The sequence below is a fragment of the Sinohyriopsis cumingii genome, chromosome 4 (assembly GCF_028554795.1).
Source record: "Sinohyriopsis cumingii isolate HCF-2022 chromosome 4, ASM2855479v2, whole genome shotgun sequence".
In the NCBI taxonomy this organism is placed as follows: Eukaryota; Metazoa; Mollusca; class Bivalvia; order Unionida; family Unionidae; genus Sinohyriopsis; species Sinohyriopsis cumingii.
The window spans coordinates 84,645,674-84,673,127 of record NC_142964.1 but is presented as its reverse complement, the minus strand read 5'-3'; the positions used below and the strand labels follow the sequence as shown (position 1 = coordinate 84,673,127).

At 36.9% G+C, this 27,454-nt stretch overlaps 1 protein-coding gene across 1 annotated transcript in view; it reads left to right on the top strand.

The window, feature by feature from the left end:
* Positions 1 to 25,473, top strand: part of LOC149801577 (polypeptide N-acetylgalactosaminyltransferase 13-like) — a 95,736-nt gene extending 70,263 nt beyond the window's left edge. The window contains exons 9-10 of the mRNA XM_089955807.1: positions 5,150 to 5,284; positions 23,746 to 25,473. Of these exons, the coding sequence (XP_089811933.1) occupies positions 5,150 to 5,284; positions 23,746 to 23,874 (264 nt within the window). The 3' untranslated portion in view covers positions 23,875 to 25,473. The remainder of the gene's footprint in view (positions 1 to 5,149; positions 5,285 to 23,745) is intronic.
* Positions 25,474 to 27,454: the final 1,981 nt, after the last annotated feature.

Genomic DNA, 27,454 nt, shown 5'->3' with positions numbered 1-27,454 from the left:
TTGTATGGTATGAGGACTAAAACGCATTCTTGCAAAAAAGCGCATACACATGCACATTATTTGGCTATAGGATGTAAAGGTGATATGCTAACTGTTATGAACATACACTCTTACAATCCATCACTCACTCTTACGAAGTAATGTATGGAAAGAAGGGGGTCCGTCATTATATAATGACATATACTTGGGCTGACGAAGAAACACCCGTGTATACAAAACTAGTTGATATTATGACAGGAGTATGATATCCTATGATAACCAACTCTTATACTCACTAACAAATACACACTTACAAAGTAATATACAGCGGCAAGAAAGAAGTATGTTATAAAATTATATACAACACCCATCCTTACAAGCGAAATCCAACTTACAGTGTATAGCTGCTAAAGGTACTTACTAACAAACTGTTATTTATATGTAATTTAATTGTTTGTCTGTTAGATTTAATTTTTTTTTTATTCCATTACATGCTAGTGTAATGTAATTGTTTCTACCGGATTTGATATTATCCAGAATAGAGTTCAATTCTGACTGACTTTTGAAATTTTCAACGTAAACAATTAATAAATGAAACATTGTATGTAGTTGCTGACCTTGATTCACAATCAGTTACAGTTTTTGTAAAGAACCATTTTATTTTTCTATTCATTCTCAGAGTAAGAAACTTTAATTTGAGTCAAGGTCACGGCTGGTAGACGTGACTTTTATCACGTAACAAGCTTCCATTTCTTTCTAAAAAAAACTGAACTCTTGACCCTCATCCGGGAATCTGTTTTGCGTTGTAGTTAGTTTTATAGCTGATGTTATGATAAGAATTTTATTAGTTGCACCTTAACACTTGAGACTTCAAGTTGTTTTATGTTGTGTCCAGTTTGGACTGAGTTTTTACATTTTTTTCAAGTTATTGAAATTTAAAGTGTTTCGTTTCCCTAGAAATACGTAAGTTCTCTAATATATTCTTGGACAAAGACATTCCTTGGAAATTATACAGAATTAAAAAAAACTAGAGTAATATTTTCTGTGATTCAACAGAGACTGTTGACACATCAGTACAACGCTGACTATTACAGACATCATCACCTTCCATCTTGGATTCCATCAGGATTTGAACTTTCATTCACTTAGAACTTTTCATTGATAGGACTTGTGTTTTATAATTCTTGGATTATTTTTGGACTTAATTCGCAATACCGTAAGTTCCTTTTTCTTATTTTTTTTACTTAGTGTTTTAGGAAAATAAATTATTTGTTACATTTTACAAAGCTTGTTGTCTTCACTCTTTTCTGTTACTTATTTCAAGAGCATAGACGCTTAACACAATTACGCACACTTATAAACAAATACTTGATATAACAAGAAACAAATTGCAACATGACTTAACGTCATGCTTTTATGTACATAGAATGAAACTAAATACCACATGTTAGTTCCATCAGAAAGCCAGATGATTTCGAAAAGCCAGAAGTGACAAATGTGATTACAACATGCTTCACATTTTTCGTGATGAGATGATTTTTCCCTTATGCATCACCATCATATAATCGCCACAGTTACCACGATACAGAAAATCAAGATCGTCCAAGAATGAAATTCGTATTGTAGCACTCGAGGATTATTTCATTTTCCAATCTGCGAGGAAGCTGACTTTGGGTAAATAAAACGTACGTACACAGCTAGATCTAAGGATCAGATTTCTGCACAGATAAATCAGCGGTGTTTATCACTGCCTTGTTCGATTCTATTGTTGTTCTAGTTACACTATAGTGTGGTGCCAATGATTGAGAAACTTTGCAAATGTCTATCACACATGACAGTTTGGTATATTCTGTGTTGATCAAATTCAGCATACCTGATTTAATTAACGGCTCACGAGATCACTGACAAAATTCAGAATGTGCAAAATCTAACAACGAATACAATAGCTCTCATCGTAGATCAGCTGACATTTCTCCGTTTGAAACAAACAGAGGCAACTACAGATCAAAGGCATGGATCAGTTTCCTGATACCAGATATATTTGGAACACCTAATTTAAAAATAGCGAAACAATTAGAACTTCAAGATACAACACAAACGAATTTTTCAAAAACGATACCATCTCAATAATATAGAGACAATACTTAACATCAGGTATGTAAGTTATAGGTGATTCATTTGTTTACAAATTAGAAGCCTAAAGGTGGAGGGCATAACAGGCATATTTTACTAACACGATGAAATGTGAAAGTTAAACATATTTTAAAAACCAAACGGATGAATGATACAGTTTATATGCTTGTTAAGTGCAAAGGATATGATGAATCGTTTAACAGTTGGAAGCCAATCGAAAATATCATGCAAGTGAAATAAATAACACGCAAGTTGTGAAGCGGCGAAACCTTGGTGCGCGAGAACTAGTGGAGCTCGAGTAAACACGATGCATAAGTAGCGGTATTAAAAGCACGACAATACTGAGTTTCTTCTTTTTAACGATAAGGAGTTTCTAGAATGTAACACATGCTGAACAAAACAGCACAGTGGAACAAGGAGTTGAAACATGTGCGCACTATGCTAATGTATGTTGATGAGAAGAAATAAAATATATATCCAAAATACACCAGGAAATGACATGGGGGTACACGTGAAAACGTGATAATGCCCTGACAAGACTGTGAATGACATAACGGAAAACATGAAAATGATAACATTCAAAGATATGAAATTGATTCCATCTATACCTCCAAGATGCTGAAAAACTGAAACAATGTCCACTATATCTCCAAAATGGTGATAAAGAGAATCAATGTCATCAATGCTGAGAAAAGAAATGTAAAAGACTAGAAACTTGTGTAAGAGATTCTGAACAAAATAGAAGATAACAAGAGTCACAAGTGTAACAGCAATATTGATGTAATAATAGGTACATATAAAGTTCCTCTCGAAATTAATCCAAAGAAAGCAAAGCTACTATACAATTTTCTTGGACAAAATGTTTGCCATGCAAAAGTTTAGTGTATCATTTAATCATTATCAAATAAAGAATTGACACAAAGTTAACCACAATCACGTCATCTGAGAAGAGTTTGTACACGATTTTAATGAATAAATCCCCATTATACCTTTTACATAATCATGTTTTAAAGACAACATTTCGCACAAGGTTCTTTTTACATCTGTTAGTAAGTGAACTTAAATTATGCAGTAAATGCTACATTGAAAAGCAAAATGTTTATATTGCAAGTAGGAAATAGCTGTAAAGAATTTCTGAGCAGCAATAATTAAACGGTATTACAATGGAGTAAATGAACTGATTAGAGAGTTAATTCAACAAAGTATAATATGTTGGCGTGAAATAACAGTAGATCAGTCGTTCAATTTCTTTGCACTGAAAAGAAAATGTCAGACTGCTGGACATTTGGTACAAACACGGCTAAGATATTGCATTTGTAGACGCCCAGAGAACCATTGGGAGTACTGTAGTCTCAGACACTGGCTATAGATAAATTTACTCACCTTTGAATGTGACAAAGTACAACATCCAAACCAAGTTCATTCCTTAAGGACTACAGTGTTACATATTTTTTACAAGACATATATCAAACAAAATTTTATTTCAAATATCAGTCTACTTCGTCACTTTTTGTGTTTAGCTCATGTTCCATATCATAAACGAAACGTCTTTCAAGTATATCTTTTGATTAAAAAAAATATTCATTAAAGCTTTTGTTCTTATTCCAATCAGGCAAATTTATGAGTGAGTTTCCTTTGAACATTTATACCTTTTTGATGTGCTAAATATTATATGATGTCAAATATCTGTCTTGCATTTTTGTTTCTTGTGTTAGGACATCATTTATTATGCATCTGTTCATTATGCTGATAGATTTGGTTTTCTGGTAATATATTCTATGTTCATTCTCTAGGACATCATTCATTATGCATCTGTTCATTATGCTGATAGATTTGGTTTTCTGGTAATATATTCTATGTTCATTCTCGTCTAATAGCTGATTCTAATTTATCTCTCAAAGAACCAAATGCTATAATCTTTAGAATGATGATTTTTAAATATATTTCCCTGACATTAGATCTGTTTATCCCTTTTGATTTCATTATTTTATTGTCATTATTTACGCGTCCCTCATGTCTATTTCACACACAAGGACGGCTCCTCCATAGAGACTTTTCTGACTACCTAGGGAGCCTCATGCACTCGCATAGCGACTTTGTCGTATATTCTCATATATGGGCTTCTTCCCGAAATGCATCATTATCTACATAGTCAATAATTCTACCACAGAAATAATTCCCTTAAGGCATTCCCAATAAAAAACAACGTGCTTATGTATTTGTATAATCACCATCATTAGCACCAACAGCTACAATATAATAAAAGCTACTCAATAATGTTTACCATATATAAACTTTATGTTTGTTCACATTGATAATTAAGTCACACACACACACTCACACACTATATATATATATATATATATATATATATATATATATATATATATATATATATACCTAACTAGTTGTTAAAAGCCATTTAAAATAGAAAATGACAGTCAAATTGAGGCGCATATATCATTCCAAATGACAACTTTGGGATGATACTGAGAATGGTAATGCTGTGTTTCCAGGTTAAGAATTAATTGATAAGAGAATTAGCTATAGTATTGTTGCCTAGGTTATAAATGGACTGTTTCAGGTAATTTAAATTAAGACATAAATATAACAAAATACGTGCCATTTCGTGAATCTTCATGTCTACCAATTTTAGCCCAGATTAAGAAATACAAACTCATACAGAGTGTGATGAATGATGACAACCGTTACTTTGAAAAGGCTGTTTTATTCTCAGTAAAGTATCCACAAAATACAGCAAAATACAATCATTGGTTCGGTGAAGGACTAAATTTTGTTAAAAGTGAATTTCCAGTATATTGAATTTCCAGTAAATATGAAGCGTATCATTAAATTTGACATAAAAAGCAATCAGACTGTGTGTTAATGTTATTTGATATGATAATATGTTTTTAAGAAGAACTTAATAGATGCAATGATATCAAGAAGGAAGAGCATACATGAGATGGATTTATGTTGTAGTTTGTTGGTCAATGATGTGTGGTCAATCTTTATCCTTTTTTGATTTTTATTGTAGGGATTTTCCTGGTTAAAAGATAAACGGTTAAGAACATCTATGCAGTGTGTTGTCGTAAAGAATCTGTTTGATGGTGGACGACCCGTACTGGAGGACTGCATAACTGGTGCTATCGATACATGGGAACATCAGAGGGTAAGTGAGTTCATGTAACTCTTTGGTAAACGTTTGTGTTGTAAACATTTTTCTAACTATCGGTAGATATGTGTCAATTTTATAACACATTGTTCCCAGTGCATGGTCTTCTGAGTCTAAAGTTAGTATTATGTTCAGAATCGAATAGTGGCATGGTCCAGTCTTAGACCGGCACTCTTCTTAGGAGTTAATAGGGAGTTGATCCGACTAAAACCTTTAGTTTTACCACGGCAAATTAAAGTGATGTTATGCCCTTTGAACTACATTCAAACCTCTTAAAACAAATTTCGTCATCTTTTCAGGTTCCCTTTCCTGGCTGAAAGCATATAAAACCATAATTTGACAAACCCACTGATATCCTAATTCTTACAGAAACATGAACTCTTCATACAACTTTGAACAACGCTCCGGTAGCCTAGTGGCTAGAGCGTCCACCATGGATGCAGGAGATCACGGTTCGAACCCCGGACGAGCCATATCCAAAGTCTTATAAAAAAGGTACTAGCAGCTGCCTCGATTGGCGCTTAGCATTAAGAAGCTAGTGTTAGGACTGGCAGGCCTTATGTCAGGATAATGTGACCGGGTGGGACATTATGTTACATGTCTGCGGCATGATGCCCCAGTTCTAGATATCACATTAAACTGTCACACAACATACGTCGAAGCGATATGACTGGAAAATTGTTAAAGCTACGTTTCAAATCCAAATCACACACACACACACACACACACACACACACACACACACACACTTTGAGAATGTGTGGTGTGCTGTTCTCTGCATAATTACATTGCTATTAAGCACATTAATCATATTAAAGCAGCCAAAGCTACTCTGCAGTCACTCGTTTCTCAATAGAAAATTCCATAAACTGGAGTCCAACATTATGTAAGTTGGCATGACATATTTGGCAAAATATGTAAAACGGAACTGCCAATGACACACTTCGGAACATGTACTTCTTATACACCGTTCTTATGCAAACTGCTTACAGATGTGTACGAATTTACATACATATCTTATTGTTGGTGGCAATTCGGTTTATGAAGCACTTTGTTTTACAAGCGTGCATATTCTATATGCATGTATGTCTATCCGATGCGACGTTGTGTCAAGGCGTGGTATGGATTAAATGGATGGACGTTGTGTCAATGCGCGGTATGGATTGAAGGATGCACCTTTGTTGTTGTTGAGTTTAATTATAGTGGCGTGTGCACAATTGTGCATGTGCCACTTTTTTCTGAATGCACCGCAGCCTGCTAGTTGTTCCTGGGGAAGGGGATGGTGCCACCTCCCACAGGCTTTTATGGATTCAAGGAACCCTGATAGTTTGGCCTCAATCTGGGAGTCCATAAAGGTCCCTTACAGTTGAATGGTTGAATCAATTGTTCTGTAATCATCGAGCGCTTAACTACATTTCACCATAAACAATTCAGCATAACATTTGGCAAAAGCCTGTCTTCCCTCGTTGAATTCGTCGCATTCGAACTTCATTCTTTCTATGGATCGGTACCGTTGCTTCAACTAGTCTTTATCATTCTTGCCGTGACAACACTTCAGATAACCACTAGGGTATTTTTTACATCGCAGAAACTGTGGTTGGAATGTGCCAAATGTCATATATTTCTTAACAAACTGGTATCCACCATCGAGAGCGTGAAACAATTCAACACTCACCCACATTCTTGTTAAGGCCTGTTCCTCTTTGTCATGACGGAAGGTTCGTATTGATTACACGTTTCTTAACACGTGCGATACACAGGAAACATGAGTTTTCCGTTGCAATGATGAAGTAACACAGGGTGGTACAAGTGTGAGAGTGGAATAATTTAGCATTTGATTATTCATTCGTATTAACGAATATGTTCCACATCAGTGAGCTTCGTTATAATTTCGTAGTGACTTGTTGAAATAGTGCATATACAGAACCAATGGTACATCATATACAGACCCAAAATACGTCAATACATTTGTCTGTTTTTTCCTTGAGATTCGCCTGCCTCCTAAACATTAGTCCGTCCTCCAAAGAAACTATCACGTGGTTCTAAAAGTTAAATGCATACAACGTCGTATTCTTTGATGATAGGTCGAAAGTCTGAGTCTGTTCTTAAACAACTCGTATTCCTGTTTCCACATAAAATTTCCACCACCTCGTGTCTTCGAGGTTCCACAATCTGACGTAACTGGCAATTTCTTCTGCAAAGTTCTTTCATGGTTATCGCCGTATAAGAACTTTTCAGTGCCAGAGACCGCCATGGAATTCGTACACGAGCTGTAGATATTCAAAATCGCAACCATTGCCATAATAAGAACCAGTCTTCTCTCCACCGTTTCTGGATTGCTGCAATTTGTTGTCGTGAATCTGAAATCAGTAATGCAACCAACGCAAAACCTTTGCTGTATATTAGCTCCGTTTTGGCAATTATGTTCCTTTCTCTGCACAATGTTTCAAAGAAGCTGTGGCGCATTGGTGTAAGTTGCCGTAACGATCTACATCTCTTCGGCACAGCCATCCGCATGATCCAAGACCCACTGAGACAAATCGGAAATAGTATTGGGTCCACGAAATATATTTTGTATCTATCTGTAAGCATTGTACAGTTCTGACAGTGATAAAATAAACGTTCTTGAATATGCTGATCTCAAACTATTTGGACGAGCGACTCAAAAATTAAGGACAAGAATGTCTACGGCTTTGAACATTCAAAATCAGTAAAAAGGTTTTGTTCCTTTTTCGTCTGGTTCTGGTTATCCATCTCCTTGCCTTGGTTAATGTATCGCTGAATGTAACACCATAGCTCGATAGCAGCGATGTAATAAATAAAATCGTTTCTTTATTGCACAAATAGTGTTTCTTTTCTGGCCAAACATGCTAGTCTTTACAATTGGTACAAATATTCTGTCCACATTCTGGATAATTATCTAGCAATTCACAAGGACTTTTCTTTTTCTGGAATTGTTTGGTTTTATGACAGTCGTAATATGCTTGACTGAGAAAATGACGTCCACAAATGGAAGACGTAATTCATTTTTGTCCGTCTGGAATACACGGACTCGAGGCCAAGCAGTAACGATATCTCTCTCAACAATGTACATGATGCTCTCAGTTGCTAAATACTTTGACACATTGATCACTATAATAACTGCCTCCGAGAAATCTTTGGATAGTGTGAATGAAATTAATATGACTTTGTTGACTATAGAGGTGTGTATACTTTGTCCGTCTAGATGACTGGGTCATCGAAACAGAAAATCTCTGCCTATGACTTGAATTTCCAGCCCACCGACGTTAATTTACAGAAAAGGCCAGAGTGGCCTATACTTTTAAATTCCCGTTGAGGGTTGGATTGTCGTGCTGATGTCTACTAAGAACCTCTATAAACAGCATAGAACACATCCCCTTTAAGAACATTTTGAAGAAGAAAAAAAAAATACATCGACCAAAAAAAAAAAAAAAAAAAAAAAAAACCAAGAAACACCAGGCAAATGCAACAAGAAACCAGCGATGTAAAGCAAGCAGGACCGTTCCCGAGCTCTTTGTCCTGCTTGCTTTACATCGCTGGTTTCTTGTTGCATTTTTTTGATAAATGGAGTAATAGTCAGGTAATCTGGATCCCGTTTGTAAATTGAATTCAGGGATGACTATTGCTGCTGCTGTTCTTGGTTGGTTGTTTGTTTTTGATCCATCGGTATATATTTTAACATAGTCCGGGTATTTTTGGTTGATTTCGTTTACCAGTACAGGTTTTAGTAAGTTTTCTTGTCCTTCTTTATTGCCTAATTTGGTAGCTTCAATGTTAATCCTTGGTGGTTTTTGTAACCATGGTGATTTGTTCTGGTCTGTATTGTTTGTTACCTGTTTTTTTAGTAGAGGTATCTTTTCTCTTAGTTCAAGGATTACTTTGCCACTTGGTGTGATTGGTATGATTCTGGGTTTCAAGACAACTTTACACTTATTTATAGCTATTTTGGTGGGATGGTTGTCTGGGTGGGTATCTAATCGAATGGAGTATCGGAGGAGCAGTTCTTGCCTACGTAATTTTAAGGGTAGTTCTCCTGTTAGTGTTTGTAGTTCTTCTAATGATGTTGAGGGGAGTGTTCCTGTGCATAATGGTAAGGCTTTTCTCTGGATAGTGTCAAGTTTTTGTAGTACAGGTTGCTTAGCCGAGTTATATGCTTGGCAACCGTAATCCAGTTTTGATCTAATTAGGGTTTTATATATCGTGAGGAGGGTTTCCTGGTTGGATCCCCAGTCAGTCCCTGTGATGTTCCTGAGTAAATTGAGATCTCTGTTACAATTCTGGGTGAGTTGTTCAATGTGCTGTTTCCATGTGAGGTGGTTGTCAAAGAACATTCCTAGGAATTTTACAACTGTTACGTATTTGATTAATTGATTTTGTATATAGAAGTTTGGAAAGACTAGGTTGTTATTTCATTTGAGAGTGAATATGATTGCCACAGGCTTTTCATGAGATATTTTGAACCCCCATTTGTCCGCCCATCTCCCTATGTTGTCTAGGCTCTGCTGGATTTCTGTAACTACTGTGTTATTGGCAGGATTTCCATTCCTCCATATGCCACTATCATCTGCAAATTGTGACAAGTTTATTTTTGCGGAGGCTGTATTGAGGTCAAGGTCGTTTACCATTAGGTTAATTAGTAAGGGACTTATTACACTGCCTTGCGGTGTTCCATTTTCAAGTGAAAATTCTTCCGAATGGGTGTTGCCTATTCTTGTGGTAATTTTCCGGCCAGTGAGGAAATTGCCAATCCAGTAGAACAAGCGTCCAGTTATTCCAAATTGATTTAATTTTGCCATTAGTCCATTGGTCCATACTAGGTCGAACGCTTTTTCTAGGTCTAAAAAACCGCTATGAGGTTGCGATCGGTTTTCCTATGTGCGTTAAAAGCGAGTTTGATGTCTGTTTCCAATCTGAGAAGTTGGTCAGTGGTGGACCGTTTGTTCCGAAAGCCACATTGATTTATGGAGAGTAGGTTATTGGTTCTAGGTGGTGTTTTAACCTATTTACGATTATTGTCTCCATTATTTTGCAAATATTGTTTGTAAGGGAGATGGGTCTGTACGAATTTATGTTGTTGGGATCTTTACCTAGCTTGGGCATTGGTATTACTATGGTCTGTTTCCATTTGGTGGGTAGTTGGCCTTTATCCCATATCCTATTAAAGAGTTTGATTATGGCTATTGTTATATTGATAGGTAGCTTTTTGTAGATAATGTAGCCTAACTGATCCTTACCAGGGGATGTTTCGTTTTTGTATCGTAGGGCTATCTTCCATTCATGTACTGTGATGTCGCTATTTAGGTAAGATTCTTTTGTTCCTTGGCCTTGAAACATTTGAGGTTGGGTTTCCTCCATTAGTTTTTGTGTTCTTGAAAGTTTCTGGTGTGATTATTGTTGCTACTCATGTTCGAAAAATGCTTTGCTAGGAGGTCTGCCTTATCTTCATTTGTTATGGCATTTTTAATTTTTGGGGCTGAGGTAGTTGCTTTCCCTTTGATGGCTTTTATCTTGTCCCATATTTGTTTTGAGTTTGATTTTAGACTCAGTTTAGAGCAAAAGGTTTGCAATAGATTAATTTTAGCAGTTTTTATAGTTTGTTTTAGTGCTTTTTCTTTATCTTTATATTGCTGGAAGTAGATAGAATTTTTGGTGCGTTTATGTTTATTTAAGGCCCTTTTTTTGTCTTTATGTGCTATAGTGCACTGTTTAGTTCACCATGGTACAGGGTTTTTATTTTGGATATTAGTTGTCTTTGGTATGCATCGGTTAGCTGCTTCTTTACTTGTGTCTGTTATGTTATCATAATACATGTCAATACTTGGGCTTTCTAAGTTATCTGGATATACTCTAGCTAGTAATAATTGGAATTGGTCCCAGTCTGCCTGTTGGTACCTCCATTTAGGTGGGGTTTCGTTTGGAATGTGTTGAGGTTTTGTTTGAATATTGATTGTGATGGGAAAATGGTCACTTCCTAACGTATCTTCCTGATCCACCCACCAATTTGTGATTTGAGCCAATTTTGGGGTAGTGATGGTTAGGTCTATGGCTGAGAGAGTGCCATCCTCAGGGTTTAATCTAGTGTTCCACCCGTCATTTAAGATGACCAGATTGTTCTCAGTTATCCATTTTCCAACCATTTTCCCTCTTTGATCTTTCTTTTTACCTCCCCATAATTCACTGTGTGCGTTGAAGTCGCCACAGATCATTAGATTGTTGTTGTTGTTATTAGTGATTGCCTTTAGTGAGATTAGGTTGGTAGGGCAGAAGGTACCCCCTGGGTCGTATGCCTTTATTATTTGAATGCACCTTGTGTCAAGGCGCGGTATGGACTGAATGTATGTACGCTGTATCAAGCCGTGGTATGGATTGAATTGATGGACGTTGTGTCAAGGCGTGGTATGGATTGAATGGAAGGACTTTGTGTCAAGGCGTGGTATGGATATATGGATGAATGTTGTGTCCAGGCCTGGTATGGGTTGAATGAGTGGACGTTGTGTTAAGGCGTGGTATGGATGAAATGGACGGACGTTGTGTCAATGCGTGGTATGGATTGACTGGATGGATGGATTAGAATCCTGCGGATTATAAAGAAGTAGAATAAAAACTAAATACAGTCAAATCTACTGAAAGACGGAAGCCCTTTATATAAAAGTGAGCTAGCTATTTAGTTCCTTTCTGTTAACTTAACTTTGTCTGTAGTTGCGAAAATACGCTCTTTATAGCTCTTTATAGCGATCTGATTGACTATTTGTAATTGGGAATCATCTTGCACTGTAAATAGCTAACTGGTCGCCTGTCATAATTAATTTACTAATTAGGGAGGCTGATTAATCTTCTATACTGTATGCCACTAATTTGACGTATAGTCTTTTAATATGTACGCATTGTTTGATATGGGCTTGTAAATAAGTTCCACATACTCAGGCAACGATAACTGATATGTAGTATTTGCTACCTACCCGCTCCTAGCGACCGCCGAGTTGCCAATTTTGGTATTTAGGAAGCTCACTGTGAGAATTGAGAAGGAGCAATGTTCTTTATGTTAGTTTTACTTATTTCTATTTTGTTGTTGTAAACGAATAAAGTAAACGTGAAATGTGATTAGAATATACGGATACAAATAGGGGCAATTATTCAATCAACTTTATGGAAATTGACCAGGGTCGTGTTTGTACCTAACCTAATACAAATGATTAAGGTTTCATTCTGTGAACTAGATAGAGGAAACAAAATGTGCGATTCACAGTAAAACTTGTAAGTCAAACAGGGGCCATGTTTCGGAAACTATCGTGACGGAAAAAGTGAAACTTAAACTAAACCTACTGGTTGTTTATATTCAGTTCCACGGCACATTTGGCTTCAGCTTATGGGGGTATAAAATTATTGAGCGCACGACATTTAACTAAGCATAGAGGATCGTACAAGAGTAGTATTATATGCCTCCATTAAAATATTGCAGTGACATAGATAAAGGTCATTCAAAATTGACAGAGATCATTCCATTTCCACTCAACTTAAACGATTAATAGATATTAAACATTTTTAAATTTATGGTAAAAAATTTCAACCGTTTCAATTTCATTTCCAACTCTTGTATCTCTGCATTTATATGTGTGTACTTAGTGTGTGTGTGTGTGTGTGTGTGTGTTTCCTGCAATATAAAGTCAGAGAGAGAGAGAGAGAGGATTATTTAATAAAGATGATGACGATAAGCATGAGGGTTGTTAAAATGGGTTGGGTGGAGGTTTTGCCACTCTGGCCCTGTATACGAATTTAACATCAGCATGACAATCCAACCCTCAACGGGAATTTAAAAGTATAGGCCACTCTGGCCTTTTCTGTAAATTAACGTCGGTGGGCTGGAAATTCAAGTCATAGGCAGAGATTTTCTGTTTCGATGACCCAGTCATCTAGACGGACAAAGTATACACACCTCTATAGTCAACAAAGTCATATTAATTTCATTCACACTATCCAAAGATTTCTCGGAGGCAGTTATTATAGTGATCAATGTGTCAAAGTATTTAGCAACTGAGAGCAGCATGTACATTGTTGAGAGAGATATCGTTACTGCTTGGCCTCGAGTCCGTGTATTCCAGACGGACAAAAATGAATTACGTCTTCCATTTGTGGACGTCATTTTCTCAGTCAAGCATATTACGACTGTCATAAAACCAAACAATTCCAGAAAAAGAAAAGTCCTTGTGAATTGCTAGATAATTATCCAGAATGTGGACAGAATATTTGTACCAATTGTAAAGACTAGCATGTTTGGCCAGAAAAGAAACACTATTTGTGCAATAAAGAAACGATTTTATTTATTACATCGCTGCTATCGAGCTATGGTGTTACATTCAGCGATACATTAACCAAGGCAAGGAGATGGATAACCAGAACCAGACGAAAAAGGAACAAAACCTTTTTACTGATTTTGAATGTTCAAAGCCGTAGATATTCTTGTCCTTAATTTTTGAGTCGCTCGTCCAAATAGTTTGAGATCAGCATATTCAAGAACGTTTATTTTATCACTGTCAGAACTGTACAATGCTTACAGATAGATACAAAATATATTTCGTGGACCCAATACTATTTCCGATTTGTCTCAGTGGGTCTTGGATCATGCGGATGGCTGTGCCGAAGAGATGTAGATCGTTACGGCAACTTACACCAATGCGCCACAGCTTCTTTGAAACATTGTGCAGAGAAAGGAACATAATTGCCAAAACGGAGCTAAAAATCTTGTACATGAGGCTAGTAAAAGTTCAGTTCAAATATTTCATGAGTTACTTGGCTATGGCTTTGAGTAAGATGCCTAACAATGAATACAATGACTGAAATGGCTGAAGGATGTTGTCATCAATTTTTATAACCTCGAGGAAAATAAACACTTCATATTCCCTCATTTGCCTGACGGACAATGCTGTGACTCAGAAAGTGTGCGAACGAAGCAACGGAAAGCGTTCTACACGGCGTGTTAGACTTGCTCATGGGACCCTTTTCATTTTTAAGAAGAAAATACCTATTGAAGGCGGATCTGATGTAGACATTCTAAGACGTTGTTGTGAAACTTCTTGCTGTTTTTATTGAGCATTGTAGTATTGATTCTTTGGTGGAAGTCTCTGTCATTATTAAAGCTTGCTGTTGTGGACCAAAAGAATTTCTTGCCCGAGAACATGGTAACTATCGTACCACCGCAACCTTATTAATCAGTGAGTCGTTAATATACAGCAAAGGTTTTGCGTTGGTTGCATTACTGATTTCAGATTCACGACAACAAAATGCAGCAATCCAGAAACGGTGGAGAGAAGACTGGTTCTTATTATGGCAATGGTTGCGATTTTGAATACCTACAGCTTGTGTACGAATTCCATGGCGGTCTCTGGCACTGAAAAGTTCTTATACGGCGATAACCATGAAAGACCTTTGCAGAAGAAATTGCCAGTTGCGTCAGATTGTGGAACCTTGAAAACACGAGGTGGTGGAAATTTTATGTGGAAACAGGAATACGAGTTGTTTAAGAACAGACTCAGACTTTCGACCTATCATCAAAGAATACGACGTTGTATGCTTTTAACCTTTAGAACCACGTGACAGTTTCTTTGGAGGACGGACTAATGGTACCCGCTTGTTTAGGAGGCAGGCGAATCTCAAGGAGAAAACAGACAAATGTATTGACGTATTTTGGGTCTGTATATGATGTACCATTGGTTCTGTATATGCACTATTTCAACAAGTCACTACGAAATTATAACGAAGCTCACTGATGTGGAACATATTCGTTAATGCGAATGAATAATCAAATGCTAAATTGTTCCACTCTCACACTTGTACCACCCTGTGTTACTTCATCATTGCAACGGAAAATTCATGTTTCCTGTGTATCGCACGTGTTAAGAAACGTGTAATCAATACGAACCTTCCGTCATGACAAAGAGGAACGGACCTTAACAAGAATGTGGGTGAGTGTTGAATTGTTTCACGCTCTCGATGGTGGATACCAGTTTGTTAAGAAATATATGACATTTGGCACATTCCAACCACAGTTTCTGCGATGTAAAAAATACCCTAGTGGTTATCTGAAGTGTTGTCACGGCAAGAATGAAAAAGACTAGTTGAAGCAACGGTACCGATCTATAGAAAGAATGAAGTTCGAATGCGATGAATTCAACGAGGGAAGACAGGCTTTTGCCAAATGTTATGCTGAATTGTTTATGGTGAAATGTAGTTAAGCGCTCTATGATTACAGAATAATTGATTGATCCAGATAAGGATGATAAAAGAAACTTGATTTTTAAAAAACCCACTGAAATCGTGCGAGAAGATGTAATCTTGGTTGCGCATTTGTAAACGAGTTTGTACGAATTACTCATTTGTCATCGAGTTTGTACGAATAACTCATTTGTCATCGAGTTTGTACGAATTACTCATTTGCCGACATGATCATTACTGTTTACATCAAGACCAATCCCCGATTAAAACTGTACTCGATTGTAAAGGCTTCAAGGGAATGTGTACCATACTTTGAGACTAATAGCTATATGTACAATGATCCACCTGGATCATCCCCACACTTAAGATGAACATTTTGGACAGGGGATAGACGAATATCTCAACTTTACTCTTTTCAATTTTGCCAGTGACAGACCATGTAATTACGGATACTAACACCGATATAAGAAGGGACAGATTCACACCAAATGTAAAGTGACAGGATTGACTTTCTCTTCAGATTCGCGAGTCACACAAGATAACACGCTTTCCTGTTCACCATAATGGCACTAAAGTGTTGGAGAAAGTGTTTCAGATCTTTTTTAAAACTGTTACGACTTACTGAGTACAATACCAAGCCGTAAAAAACGCCGTCAAGTCAAAAACAGTAGCGTTCCAAGGGAAGAGGCTGTTTTGACCAGAACTATCCAAAATGAAAGAAGTTGTCCACTCCTTTAAATTGTCTCAGTAAAGTCCTACCCTTTGAAAGTTTCAATGAAGAGGTGTATGATCTTGTGCCTTACGATGAGATCGATGAACGGCCCCGTCCACCCAACAAAAGTTTGCAATTTCCGTGCCAAAATCATCATTTCCATCGCAGAACTTTCTTTAAACCACAAACGTAAGTAAAACCGACCGTTCCAAAACCCACCTCCATCTTATCACGGAGAATCAAGGATGTGAGCCGAATACAAGTTTCCCATGACTTTGAATTGTTATTGTAGTTTTGCCAGTCGAACAATTTCCAAGGGTAATGACCTAAATATCTGGAAGGAGGCATACCTAGTGCTTTAACTAGAGCAGGTTTCTTGTACATGTGAGAGCGCGAGAAAACAGTGTTTCAGTATTTGCGTGAAACTCCTCAAAGAGGAACACAATATTATAGTTTGCCATGAACATGACATATGGTCTCCGAACTGTTACTACCTTCACTTGGTCAGTTAAGACAGTGAACAGCGACGTTCATCATAGACAGTTACGGACATTTTTGAAAGGCTATTTCATAGTTTACCTTTGGGACTGATATAATACATAAACAGCTACTTGGTACAGATTTAAGTAAAACCCAAAGAAGAACTCCATCCTCAATGTCATAAACTTTTTAATAATTGATATCTTAATGTCAGAAAAGAATGTGGCACCTTTAAAGTTTTCAAATAGAGAGACATTACTGAAAAAAAAAATTGCAGGAATTGAGTGTCTTATAAGAGCATATTATAAAACTTGCTTTGCATTTACTTTGACATGTATTATTGTACCGAATTTCGTGGGAGGATATCAATCAAACAACCAAGGACGTAGAGGATTACAAGGTACTGCAGAATCACTTTAATAAATGTATCGCCATTTCATGAATAGACATCAAGGTTATCACTACAATCACACATACTAAAACTGTGTCTATTAACTAATATTCATTATGAAGTATTGTAAATAGCAATAAATACCAGTATACCCCTGTGTAAAGAAAATATTTGTCGCTCTATGTCCACATGCCACACGTAACAAGAATTTTGTGTCGCTAGTGATCTACGCGAGAATGCTTAACACTAAAATGATTTATGCGATTGACACCGCCTTTGATTCTAGGCCTTGTGACGACACGTATCTCATCACCCAGGCATGGGCGCCCGCAGGATTTTTTGCGGGGGGGGGGGGTCAGTCAGTCACGGCCGGGATAATTAGTTGCGTAGTTAGTATAGTAAGCAGTCTGAAACTAAAGCTAATATTTACTAAGCGTTTTGAACAGGATCTTGTGGCATATTTTCAGCTTCATTTGCATGATTAAACTTGTCAGAATATATATACGATTTCAAGGGGGGGGGGGCATTTTACCCCTCTTGACCTATGCTGCGGACGCCCATGCTTCCAGGTGTGGCGTGTAAACGTTTACCTGGCTGCGAATTACCACACACACAAGAAATATCCAAATGAATTATGTTGTGACCAAAGGAAGAAAACCAAGATGAGCATTTTGAAATCACTGTGACGTGGTGTTATGTGTTGTCTTTTGTGGAACAAAAAAAGAGCTGTTTCTTTTTTGTACGAAACGTCATTTGGTAAATGATTACTCCCAGACTTCTATTGTAATAGCTGGGTCCTCAGTTCTTAAAATGACTTACAAAAGGTCAGACCATCAAAGTTGGAAAGAACTGTATGTTCGACATTCATAAAAATGCTCATTGCTGAATCTTGTGGTTCACGCAGAACCGAATTTGTAAAACGTTTGATCGAAGACGGACTAATCGTATTCGATCATCATCCACAACGCATTGTGTGGAGTTACAAAAAGTGGCAATTAACCCGCGTTTTATTAACAAATAAAGGAAAAATATTTTCGTTTGTAGAGTGTATTCCTCGCAAAGACGACGGTATCGTGTGTGACTCCTGTCAAACCCATCTCATTATCGTCGAGAGCATGTTAGGTGAAATGTAATTACACTTTAATTTATATACAATTACAATGACAGTATCATTTACATCACACAAGATATATTTCAAGAAAGCAGAGTGTATCGCACGACAAATCTCAATGCCTCTTATGCAGTACATGTATTTTTACAAGTCTCAGAGACAAATCTCAAGTATAAGTGTTGCCTAATCTCAAGCACAAGTGTTGGCAAATCTTAAGTACAAGTGTTGTCTAATCTCAAGCACAAGTGTTGCCTAATCTCAAGCACGAGTGTTGGCAAATCTTAAGTACAAGTGTTGTCTAATCTCAAGCACAAGTGTTGTCTAATCTCGAGCACAAGTGTTGCCTAATCTCAAGCACAAGTGTTGGCAAATCTCAAGTACAAGTGTTGCCTAATCTCAAGCACAAGTGCTGCCTAATCTCAAGTACAAGTGTTGCCTAATCTCAAGCACAAATGTTGGCAAACCTCAAGTACCATAGCTTAATTATGTGCACGATTATGCCACAAATTTGCAACACTTGTGTTTATTGAAGCCTAGAAACGTTTTATATTTCGTCCTGACATTTCACAATTGGACTTGCCTTCCTTACTTTCCTCTGTCTGAAAACGTATAAGGACCACATTCCTTCACTCAATTCATCACACTATTCAACATGATCTCACTCCAATCTGACCCTTCTGATACGTGTTTTCGAGCAGTGTCAGCAAAGCGTCGTGAAACACATGCATAAGCACATTTGCATTTGTAGGAAGCGAGTCTCAAAAAAGTGTTGGAGTGGTATACATTGACGTCACGTCCGTCACTGCAAGGCGTCATTAACATTTGTCATCAAATGCAGTGTTTTGTCATGAATCATAAGGTGATACACACAACCAGCAGATCAAAGAACCGAGAACCCGACCAAGAGGCAACGTATCTTGAAACCTGGTGGAAGTGGATTTCTGGGAGGAGTTCTTATTTGTTCATTTATATGAAAGGACCCCAATACAGCAACCAAGAATTTTTTAAAAAACAAAATGAAAGAGAGAGAGAGATCAGCAAGAAAAATGGGCAATTACACACCAAAAATTATAACATGTGACAAGAAATAAGATAAAGACAAAAGATAAAGAGGAAGAAGACGAAAATCAAAACTACTCCTCTAAGAAAGAGACGCGTTGCTGCTAGCAAAAGCACGTACTCGCGGAAATATCGAACAATAGCCACGCTGACATCATTATTTTCTTCTTCTCCATTATTGATGACGTAAGTGAAACCTGATTTTAAAAAAGTGCTTGCCAATCTCTTTTGACGACCACAAATGGACCCCCCCATATCAAAAGTGAATCCTGATCCTCATCATCCTCGTCTTGCATAGTCTGTTATTCATGCTACAAACAATTAAATAAAATAGCCCCTCCCAAGACAAAAGTGCAAGACCCGGAAGTTTACGGGATGTGTCAAGAAATACTTACTCGATTCAGTCCGTTGGCAATGCCTTTGTTTTCTCATCGCCTAGTGTTGAAAGTAAAATCCGAACGGCGTCCCGACAACAAGGTCATACGAGCCTTTGTATAGTTAAGATGTTCAGACATGAGTTGCATCAAACACATTAACAGGATGCCCCCTCCCCCCAGACTTCCAAGTACATCGTTGTCCAAATATTTATAAAAACTTCCAATCCTCCTCATCTTGCCAATGATCAGGATGTGTTGTCTGTGTTGACCAAGCGAATGCACCAGTGCTAAAACATATATTCAACGTAACTGATACTGTATATCAATATTGCTTGAAGGTGTTGACAAGAATTGTTCCCTTGGTGAGAAGACAGTAGCAGCGATTAGAACGACATCGTCACATTCTATGAAGCATGGTATAAAAAAAATGTCCAATCATCCAAAACGAAAAAAGTACTTGTTTAACGAGGAGAATTTCTTCAGCTTCTGATAGCTCTGTAGTTGGCGTAAGAAGCTGCTCCTTTTAGGAGCGATGGCAGATCTTTATGTAGGTAGAATGTTTAAGTGAAATGAAAATGGTGGTGCCTTAGTAAATGATATCAATACTGTACCATTTGACCTTATGTTACTTTCATATACTATGGCTGAAATTTCTTTAAATATTGTACTTGTGGAAATTGTACATGATCTAAACACAAGGCTTACTAAATGATTGCTCCCTTGTGCTCAAAAAGCAGCTCGAATTAGTCTAAAGTGCACTGTCTTTAGCAGTTATTAAAAAAGGAAAAAGGAATTTTGTCAGGCTAGACAATACCTGCTTCTGAAAGTGCAATAAATGAATTACCAAATATATAAAACGTTAAAAAGTAATCGGCTCTTTTTTTTACAATTTACCTCTGAAGTCGAGGAAGTGAAAATGACCAAGCGGAGCAAGCAGTTTCTTGAGAGGCGCACATCTTAAGTAAGGCCAAGCTGTATGCTATATAACCCAAATTACACCCGTCAGTCATGCACCAAAATAAATGGAATTAAAGCTTCCTTGAACAATACCTAAGATATTCAAGGTCTCTTTTATATATCCAGTATAATCAGTGAGGAAACCTGGGGGAATTCTTTTTCTTTAAAATTATAGCGCTATGCAAAATAAAAACTGTACAGCGCCCCCATAGACATCAGCTAGGAACGATGCGATGATATAGACATCGGTTAGGTACGATCATATCGATATCAGCTAGATACGACGATAATGGCATCAGCTAGCCTCGATCATATCGACATCAGCTAGATACGATGATATCGACATCAGTTAGGTACGATGATATGAACACCAGCTGGATACGATGATATGGACATCAGCTAGATACGATTATATGGACATCAGCTAGATACGATGATAATGGCATCAGTTAACTTCGATCAAATCGACATCAGCTAGATACGATGATATCGACATCAGTTAGATACTTTAAAATGGGCCTCGTTTTTATCGTAACATGTATATACTGTTTTGATTTTTTTGGTTGTATATTACATGTACTGAAAATCGATTTTATCTGATTGCTCGGTAAAGATGGCGTCGTACAGCGGAAGACAAATTGAAAATTTGTTCGTGACTACATGAAAGCTGTGTTTCCGTCAGAAACAATATTAAACAATATTAAACCTAGAAAACAAAACGCGACCATGAAACGTGTGGGTTCTCATAGTTTTTAGCAGTAATTTGCCCGAACTAGTTCAAAATCTTCCTATCTTTGAGGTACTTAAATTTTTGTTTTGTTTTTAGGGTTTCACTTAGCAGGCGGCCCTTAAGTAACCCTTAAGTAACCCAGCTATTCATCCGTTCGTCAACATCTGTTGTTTTCGCAGCATGAATTCAGTGACGACTTGATCACCATACAAATCGACGTACAGCTTTAAACTGACGCGATTTGAGACAATTTTAATTGTCTATACAATGTGTCATCATGGACTTATTATATTCCTTAGAATTTATTCGAGCCCCTCCATCACAGTAAACATTTAGTAAACATTAAGAGTAATAAATGCCAACCTAAAGTTGAAAATCTTACACTAAAGTACCAAAGCAAGATATTTTCGAGTACCATTTGCGCACAAGTGAATTGCACAATGGCCGTATCTGCTATCAAATTAAACCATATAATGTCCCAGTATCTTGTTCACAGGTTGACGTCCCCTACACACGAAAAGATAACGTATAAGTATTAAAGAATGTGAATATTTTAGTCATATTCGTAAGATAATTCCCTTTATTTCACCTGGGCAGGGTGTTTCTTTGATCCCGCTCTTAGTACCACAGGATGACGTGCTTTTTGTCGTGGGGGAATGGAGGGGAGAAAATGCTTTAGGTTTTAAATGACAGTCAGCAAATTGGTTATTACTGAAATTCAGCCACTCTTGGCGCATATCTGCAGTTACTGTTTGCATTCTACATCATCGTTTGGTTCATGTACAGTACGCTGCTGCTTGAATGACACGCTTCTTTCATTTCCACAAAGCGACTCTGCGTTGTGTGGGTTGTGCTGGGCCAAGTAAGAACATTTTCCATCCATCGGTCTGTCCATTCAGACTTTGATTTGGGCGGCATAAATGGTGATAACGCACGGATTTTGAAGACCTGACACTCCAATGTTCTGAATTTTAACATAACTTTCCGGTAAATATAGCTTCTCAAAAACTGTCGTGAGAAGAGCCACTTGCGATGATACCTAATGCACACAGGCCTAGTTAATTATACTTTAGCAATTATAATTAATGTGAACATTTCTTGTAACAGCTTATTTCATTGGTTAAATTACCATCGTGTGACCAACATCAGCTGTTAATATTTCTGAATAAACTGTTCATTAACTAATTTTAGTGCTACATATCAACTGAAATTAACACTAAGAAAATGGCGTCCACCGCTGTGTGTGATACACGTATATTCTTCTTTTGTACGTATTTTTAATGAATACAATGAAAAAAAGTCTGCAAGCACACCTTTAGTCAGTGGTCAAATCATGCGTACATTGGTGTATAGAAGGGTCAGGTTTTACTTTGTTAAATCTGAATCGGGACACCAGGAAAGTTCTGCGAAGAACAATATCCTCAGTGCAGACTCTGGAATCTTTCCATCAAGTGTGTGTGTGTGTGTGTGTGTGTGTGTGTGATTTGGATTCATAACGTAGTTTAAATTATTTACGTCATATCGGTACGATGTCTGCGGTGTGGCAGTTTATAGTGATGTCTAGCACTGGGGCATCATGTCGCAGACATGTAGCATTATGTCCCACCCAGTCACATTATCATGACACCAGGCCGATCAGTCCTAACACTAAATTCTTAATCCTAAGCGCCTAGCAGGCAGCTGCAAGTACCATTTATATAAGTCTTTGATATGACTCGGCTGGGGTTCGAACCCCCGACCTCCCGCATCCGAGGCGGCCACTCTAACTGCTTATGCGATCAGAGTGGTCCCCATTGAGATTGTTAAAAGTTAAACGCTTGTATGACGTGTTCTTGTCTTCTTGTGCGTGCGTCTTTGGATAGAGAGAGTATGGTGGTGCAGAATGAGTTTGCCTAGAAAATAAACTTAAATCGTCAGGACGTGTAAACCATTCTGAGTTTGAAAACAACTAGGCAAGACTGACTTCTTTCCGGTATATCCCTCTTTCTCAACAATTCTCCTGACGCAATCAATGACACAAATAAACTTTTGTTTTTTAGAAGATGCATCTGTTCATTTTTGACATCTACAAGTCCCTTGCTTTGGATCGAAATGAACATCTAGGCCTAATCCATGATAATTTAGGGATCATATGGCTAATATTTCGCTTAAAGTCTACTGAAAATTTCACATATGATCAACAATGGCTTCTGAATAAAACGAGCATTAATATTAGACAAGAATATTCTTTCGTTTTAAAATTAATAATGAGAACATTTACACTACCATTCTGATACTTTTAAAGATGTCCCTTCTATGATGTACGTGCGTCCTGACCCTGCACAGTTCAGTAACAGTGATTTGTAACAGTAATGACATGAAACTCGTATTCGTGGAACGTTAAAGAAAGAAGAGTTTTATTTCTTTTTCAGGGTGGCTATATAAAGCACGAGAAGAGCGGGTTATGCCTCGACCTTGACCCATCGGGGCCCATCATGAGGATCTGCAGACGAGATACCATTACACAACTATGGCAATTCAACCATTACCTTACTGACTGACGTCACGTGGTCATATAATATCGCTCATGTTGCATTAGATAAATTCGTTTTCATTTACTTTATTTATGACAATATTTGGTATATAACCTTTTATTTACTTAGCTATGGAGATGTGATGTTAACAATTTTTTTTCTATGACATTAAGTATGCGAAATAGACTATCGACGATACTATGAAGTTGAATTCATATGCAAAAATGACACATTTATAGGGTATGAATTCCTTCTCAGTTACAAAATTTGGTTTAGCGTTACGGGAAAAATGCGAATAAATAATAATAATAATAGTAATAATAATAATAATAATAATAATAATAATAATAATACGATGATGGTGATGGTGCTGAAGAGAACGAAGATGACTATCGTACACAATACTTTACTTGTTCGTCCGTTATCCCATTTAAAGTTTGGCATCGATCATTTATTTTGAGATAACGGGGACTTTATCTTACATTGGGTGTTTGTATGTATGTGTGGTGTTTAATGGTACGCCAGCACAATTATAGCTATATCGTGCCGATTAAGTTCCAACGGAACTTTGCGAGGATAAATCATTTCAAATAAACACATACAAATACATACATACAACAAGTAATAGATGCACATGGTTTTATGACACGCCAACACAGTCCTATCTATACATTGTACCAATTAAAATTCAACAAATTTAAACAAATGAATTGCAAAGACAGTACTTTAATACGACAAATTCTTCCAAATAAACTTAAATATAGTCATTTATAGATAAGAGATAAAAGGCGAAGCAATCACCAATCTTTAAAAAGATAAAGGTACAAAGTATCAAATTGCCAGGTAGATGGTGATCATACATGAATGACACCGTGATAACACTCTCCTGCAAGATCATCGTAAGATATTATGGGCTTCATTTCATGATTTATTTAGTGATTTTTCATGTGTGTGTGTGTGTGTGTGTGTGTGTGTGTGTGAGAGAGAGAGAGAGAGAGAGAGAGAGAGAGAGAGAGAGAGAGAGAGAGAGAGTATAATTTTACTATGCTGTACACTGGATGTTATCTTGATTCATGTTAAAAGTAACGGTGGAAATATTTGAAATATTTGCGAGCATTCAGTTAAAGATCTCTTTTGTGTACAGTTAACGCTGGAAATATGGGTTGCAGCTCATGTTTAAAGATGATCTCGTCTTTCCGTTTTTATTTCTACTAATCTGTTTAGTAGCTGGGTTTTTTGTTGTTGTTGTTAATGTAAACTGTAGACGCTGAAAGTATTTTCAAAAATGTTATGACTTTTTAATCTTGTTGTAAACCGGTTTGTTTTAGTTCGATATACATTGAACGGCATGAATGTAAGATGCACATCTTTTGTATGTATCACAATTATCACCTTCAATGTTAAATAACAGCCAGGGTTGTATAAAGTATAATATTTGTAATAACTATTTATTTTCGGAAAGCCATTGTCCATTAGTTTCAAATAATATTGAACATTCAAACCATTCCATAGGAAAATAAATAACCAGGGTAATATCTATTCAGTCGGCTATTGCTCTCTGGATTCAAGAAATAGCGATTCCAAGTTTTATTTATTCCTCATGGCATAAATAAATATTCTTCACAAGGTGTTGTTTGTTGTTCGGTGTTTTTGGTATTTCATTGCTTTCACACTCGCGCTTGCTTCGTCGTGTGAATATGCCATGATTTCTGTCTGTTATCCTACTTCATAGAAGTTTTTCAGCTAAACATTGTCGCTGTCTGAATCAAATTGGTTTTGAAGTAAAATATTAAATTTAATAAATAAATAAATCAACAATCAAACAAACAAACAACTTGAGCCCAATATAAACGTAGGGAGAAAATGGCAATAGCTGTTTTGGACATTTTTTAAAATAAACTGAAGAGTCTGGAGCTAATTATTGTGCTTTATTTAAAAGAACGCTGTCCGTCTGTAGCAATTGCCTTGCACGTACTTACACATGGTCCTCATCTGTGCCTACTTATTGTCGACATTTTTTAATTTTTTTTTTTTTAGTTACCTAGAGACAGCGAGAGACAAAGAGCGATTAAAGGGGGACGACTCGTAAATAACTTTACAACCATCCGACAGTTATCTGCCTTTCAATCTTTTTTCGTTTGAAAAAACTAATAGCAGTGGCTTTTTCACTCCATGTACTAAGTATTGTCTCTGTCATGCTTTAATATTACTTTTCATAGACGGCTGATATTCCGTCCATCGATCACAAAGAATTTATTGTGTTAAGAAATATAAAAATTTCTTATTTAACTCTTTCACAGTTGCAAATGAGTATGCCATTGTCATGGGAAGCTTGAAAAGGAAGAATGGGCAATGGATTGGATCAAAGTTTATTTCAACTTTTGGACATGGGACATATATATATATATATATATATATATATATATATATATATATATATATATATATATATATAGGCACACATCGCCTTGCCTGCACACACGAGCCCATATTCCCTCACAACTAAGCACACATCCATCACCAAAAACTGATGCCACTCAGTCGGTGTTATATGCACTCGTGTGTAGCGGACACACTCGCATGACGACCTAGTAATTAATTCTCATCTATATACAGTCATTTCGGATTCCTCTGAAAGAAATCATGGTATATAGAATTAATTATAGAGAATTATAATTATACACGAGACAGAACGGAAAGTGCTATCCCTGGATTCTATAGAAGAATGCTTCATAAAAGTAGGCAGAATTAATATATATATATATATATATATATATATATATATATATATATATATATATATATATATATAGAGAGAGAGAGAGAGAGAGAGAGAGAGAGAGAGAGAGAGAGAGAGAGAGAGAGGATTATATATAGACACCAAAGAGAACGGAGAGTGCTCTCCCTGGATTCTACAGGAGAATGCTTGATAATTCTAACATATTTTTTAGAGATAACAATAAATAGGATTATCATACAATATATAGAAATTTAATTCGTACTCTAAGGAGATTCGAACTCGTGACCGCGATGGATACCGTTTTGCCGCGTGCCTGGGTTCGAAGCTGATGGAGATTTCTGCCTCATCCTCTATTCATCGTTTTGACCGATTTTCAATTTTCAGAATGTCACTAAAAGGGTAAATTTACTCAAACAGCTGTCATATAAAGACAGCTATATTATCAGACGGATCTATTTTGCAATTATCAGACCGATCAAACATTGGTCATAAAAAGAATAGAATTAGGTTTAGAACATGTTATATTCTAAAGTTCTCAGATCGGTGTTGTGAGTTGTCAAGGACACACAATAATGAGGCTGTGCATATTCTTGCAATAATATGAAATGGTTGCCATAGAAAGAGAACTAGATGTAATTTAAAGCAACTATAAGACCTGTTCGTTACCATGCTATACCAAGACAGAACTCGGTACAGGCGGATTGCTATTTGATTATACTGCTATCGGACCGATTGAATAATGGTCATGCAAATGAAAGCAATAAGGCTATGCCGAACGTTACGAAACAATCGGAGTGGTCAACTCTTTGTCACAGAAGAACAGTAATCACCCCCGGCGGACAGTAACATAATGCAACGAGCAGACCA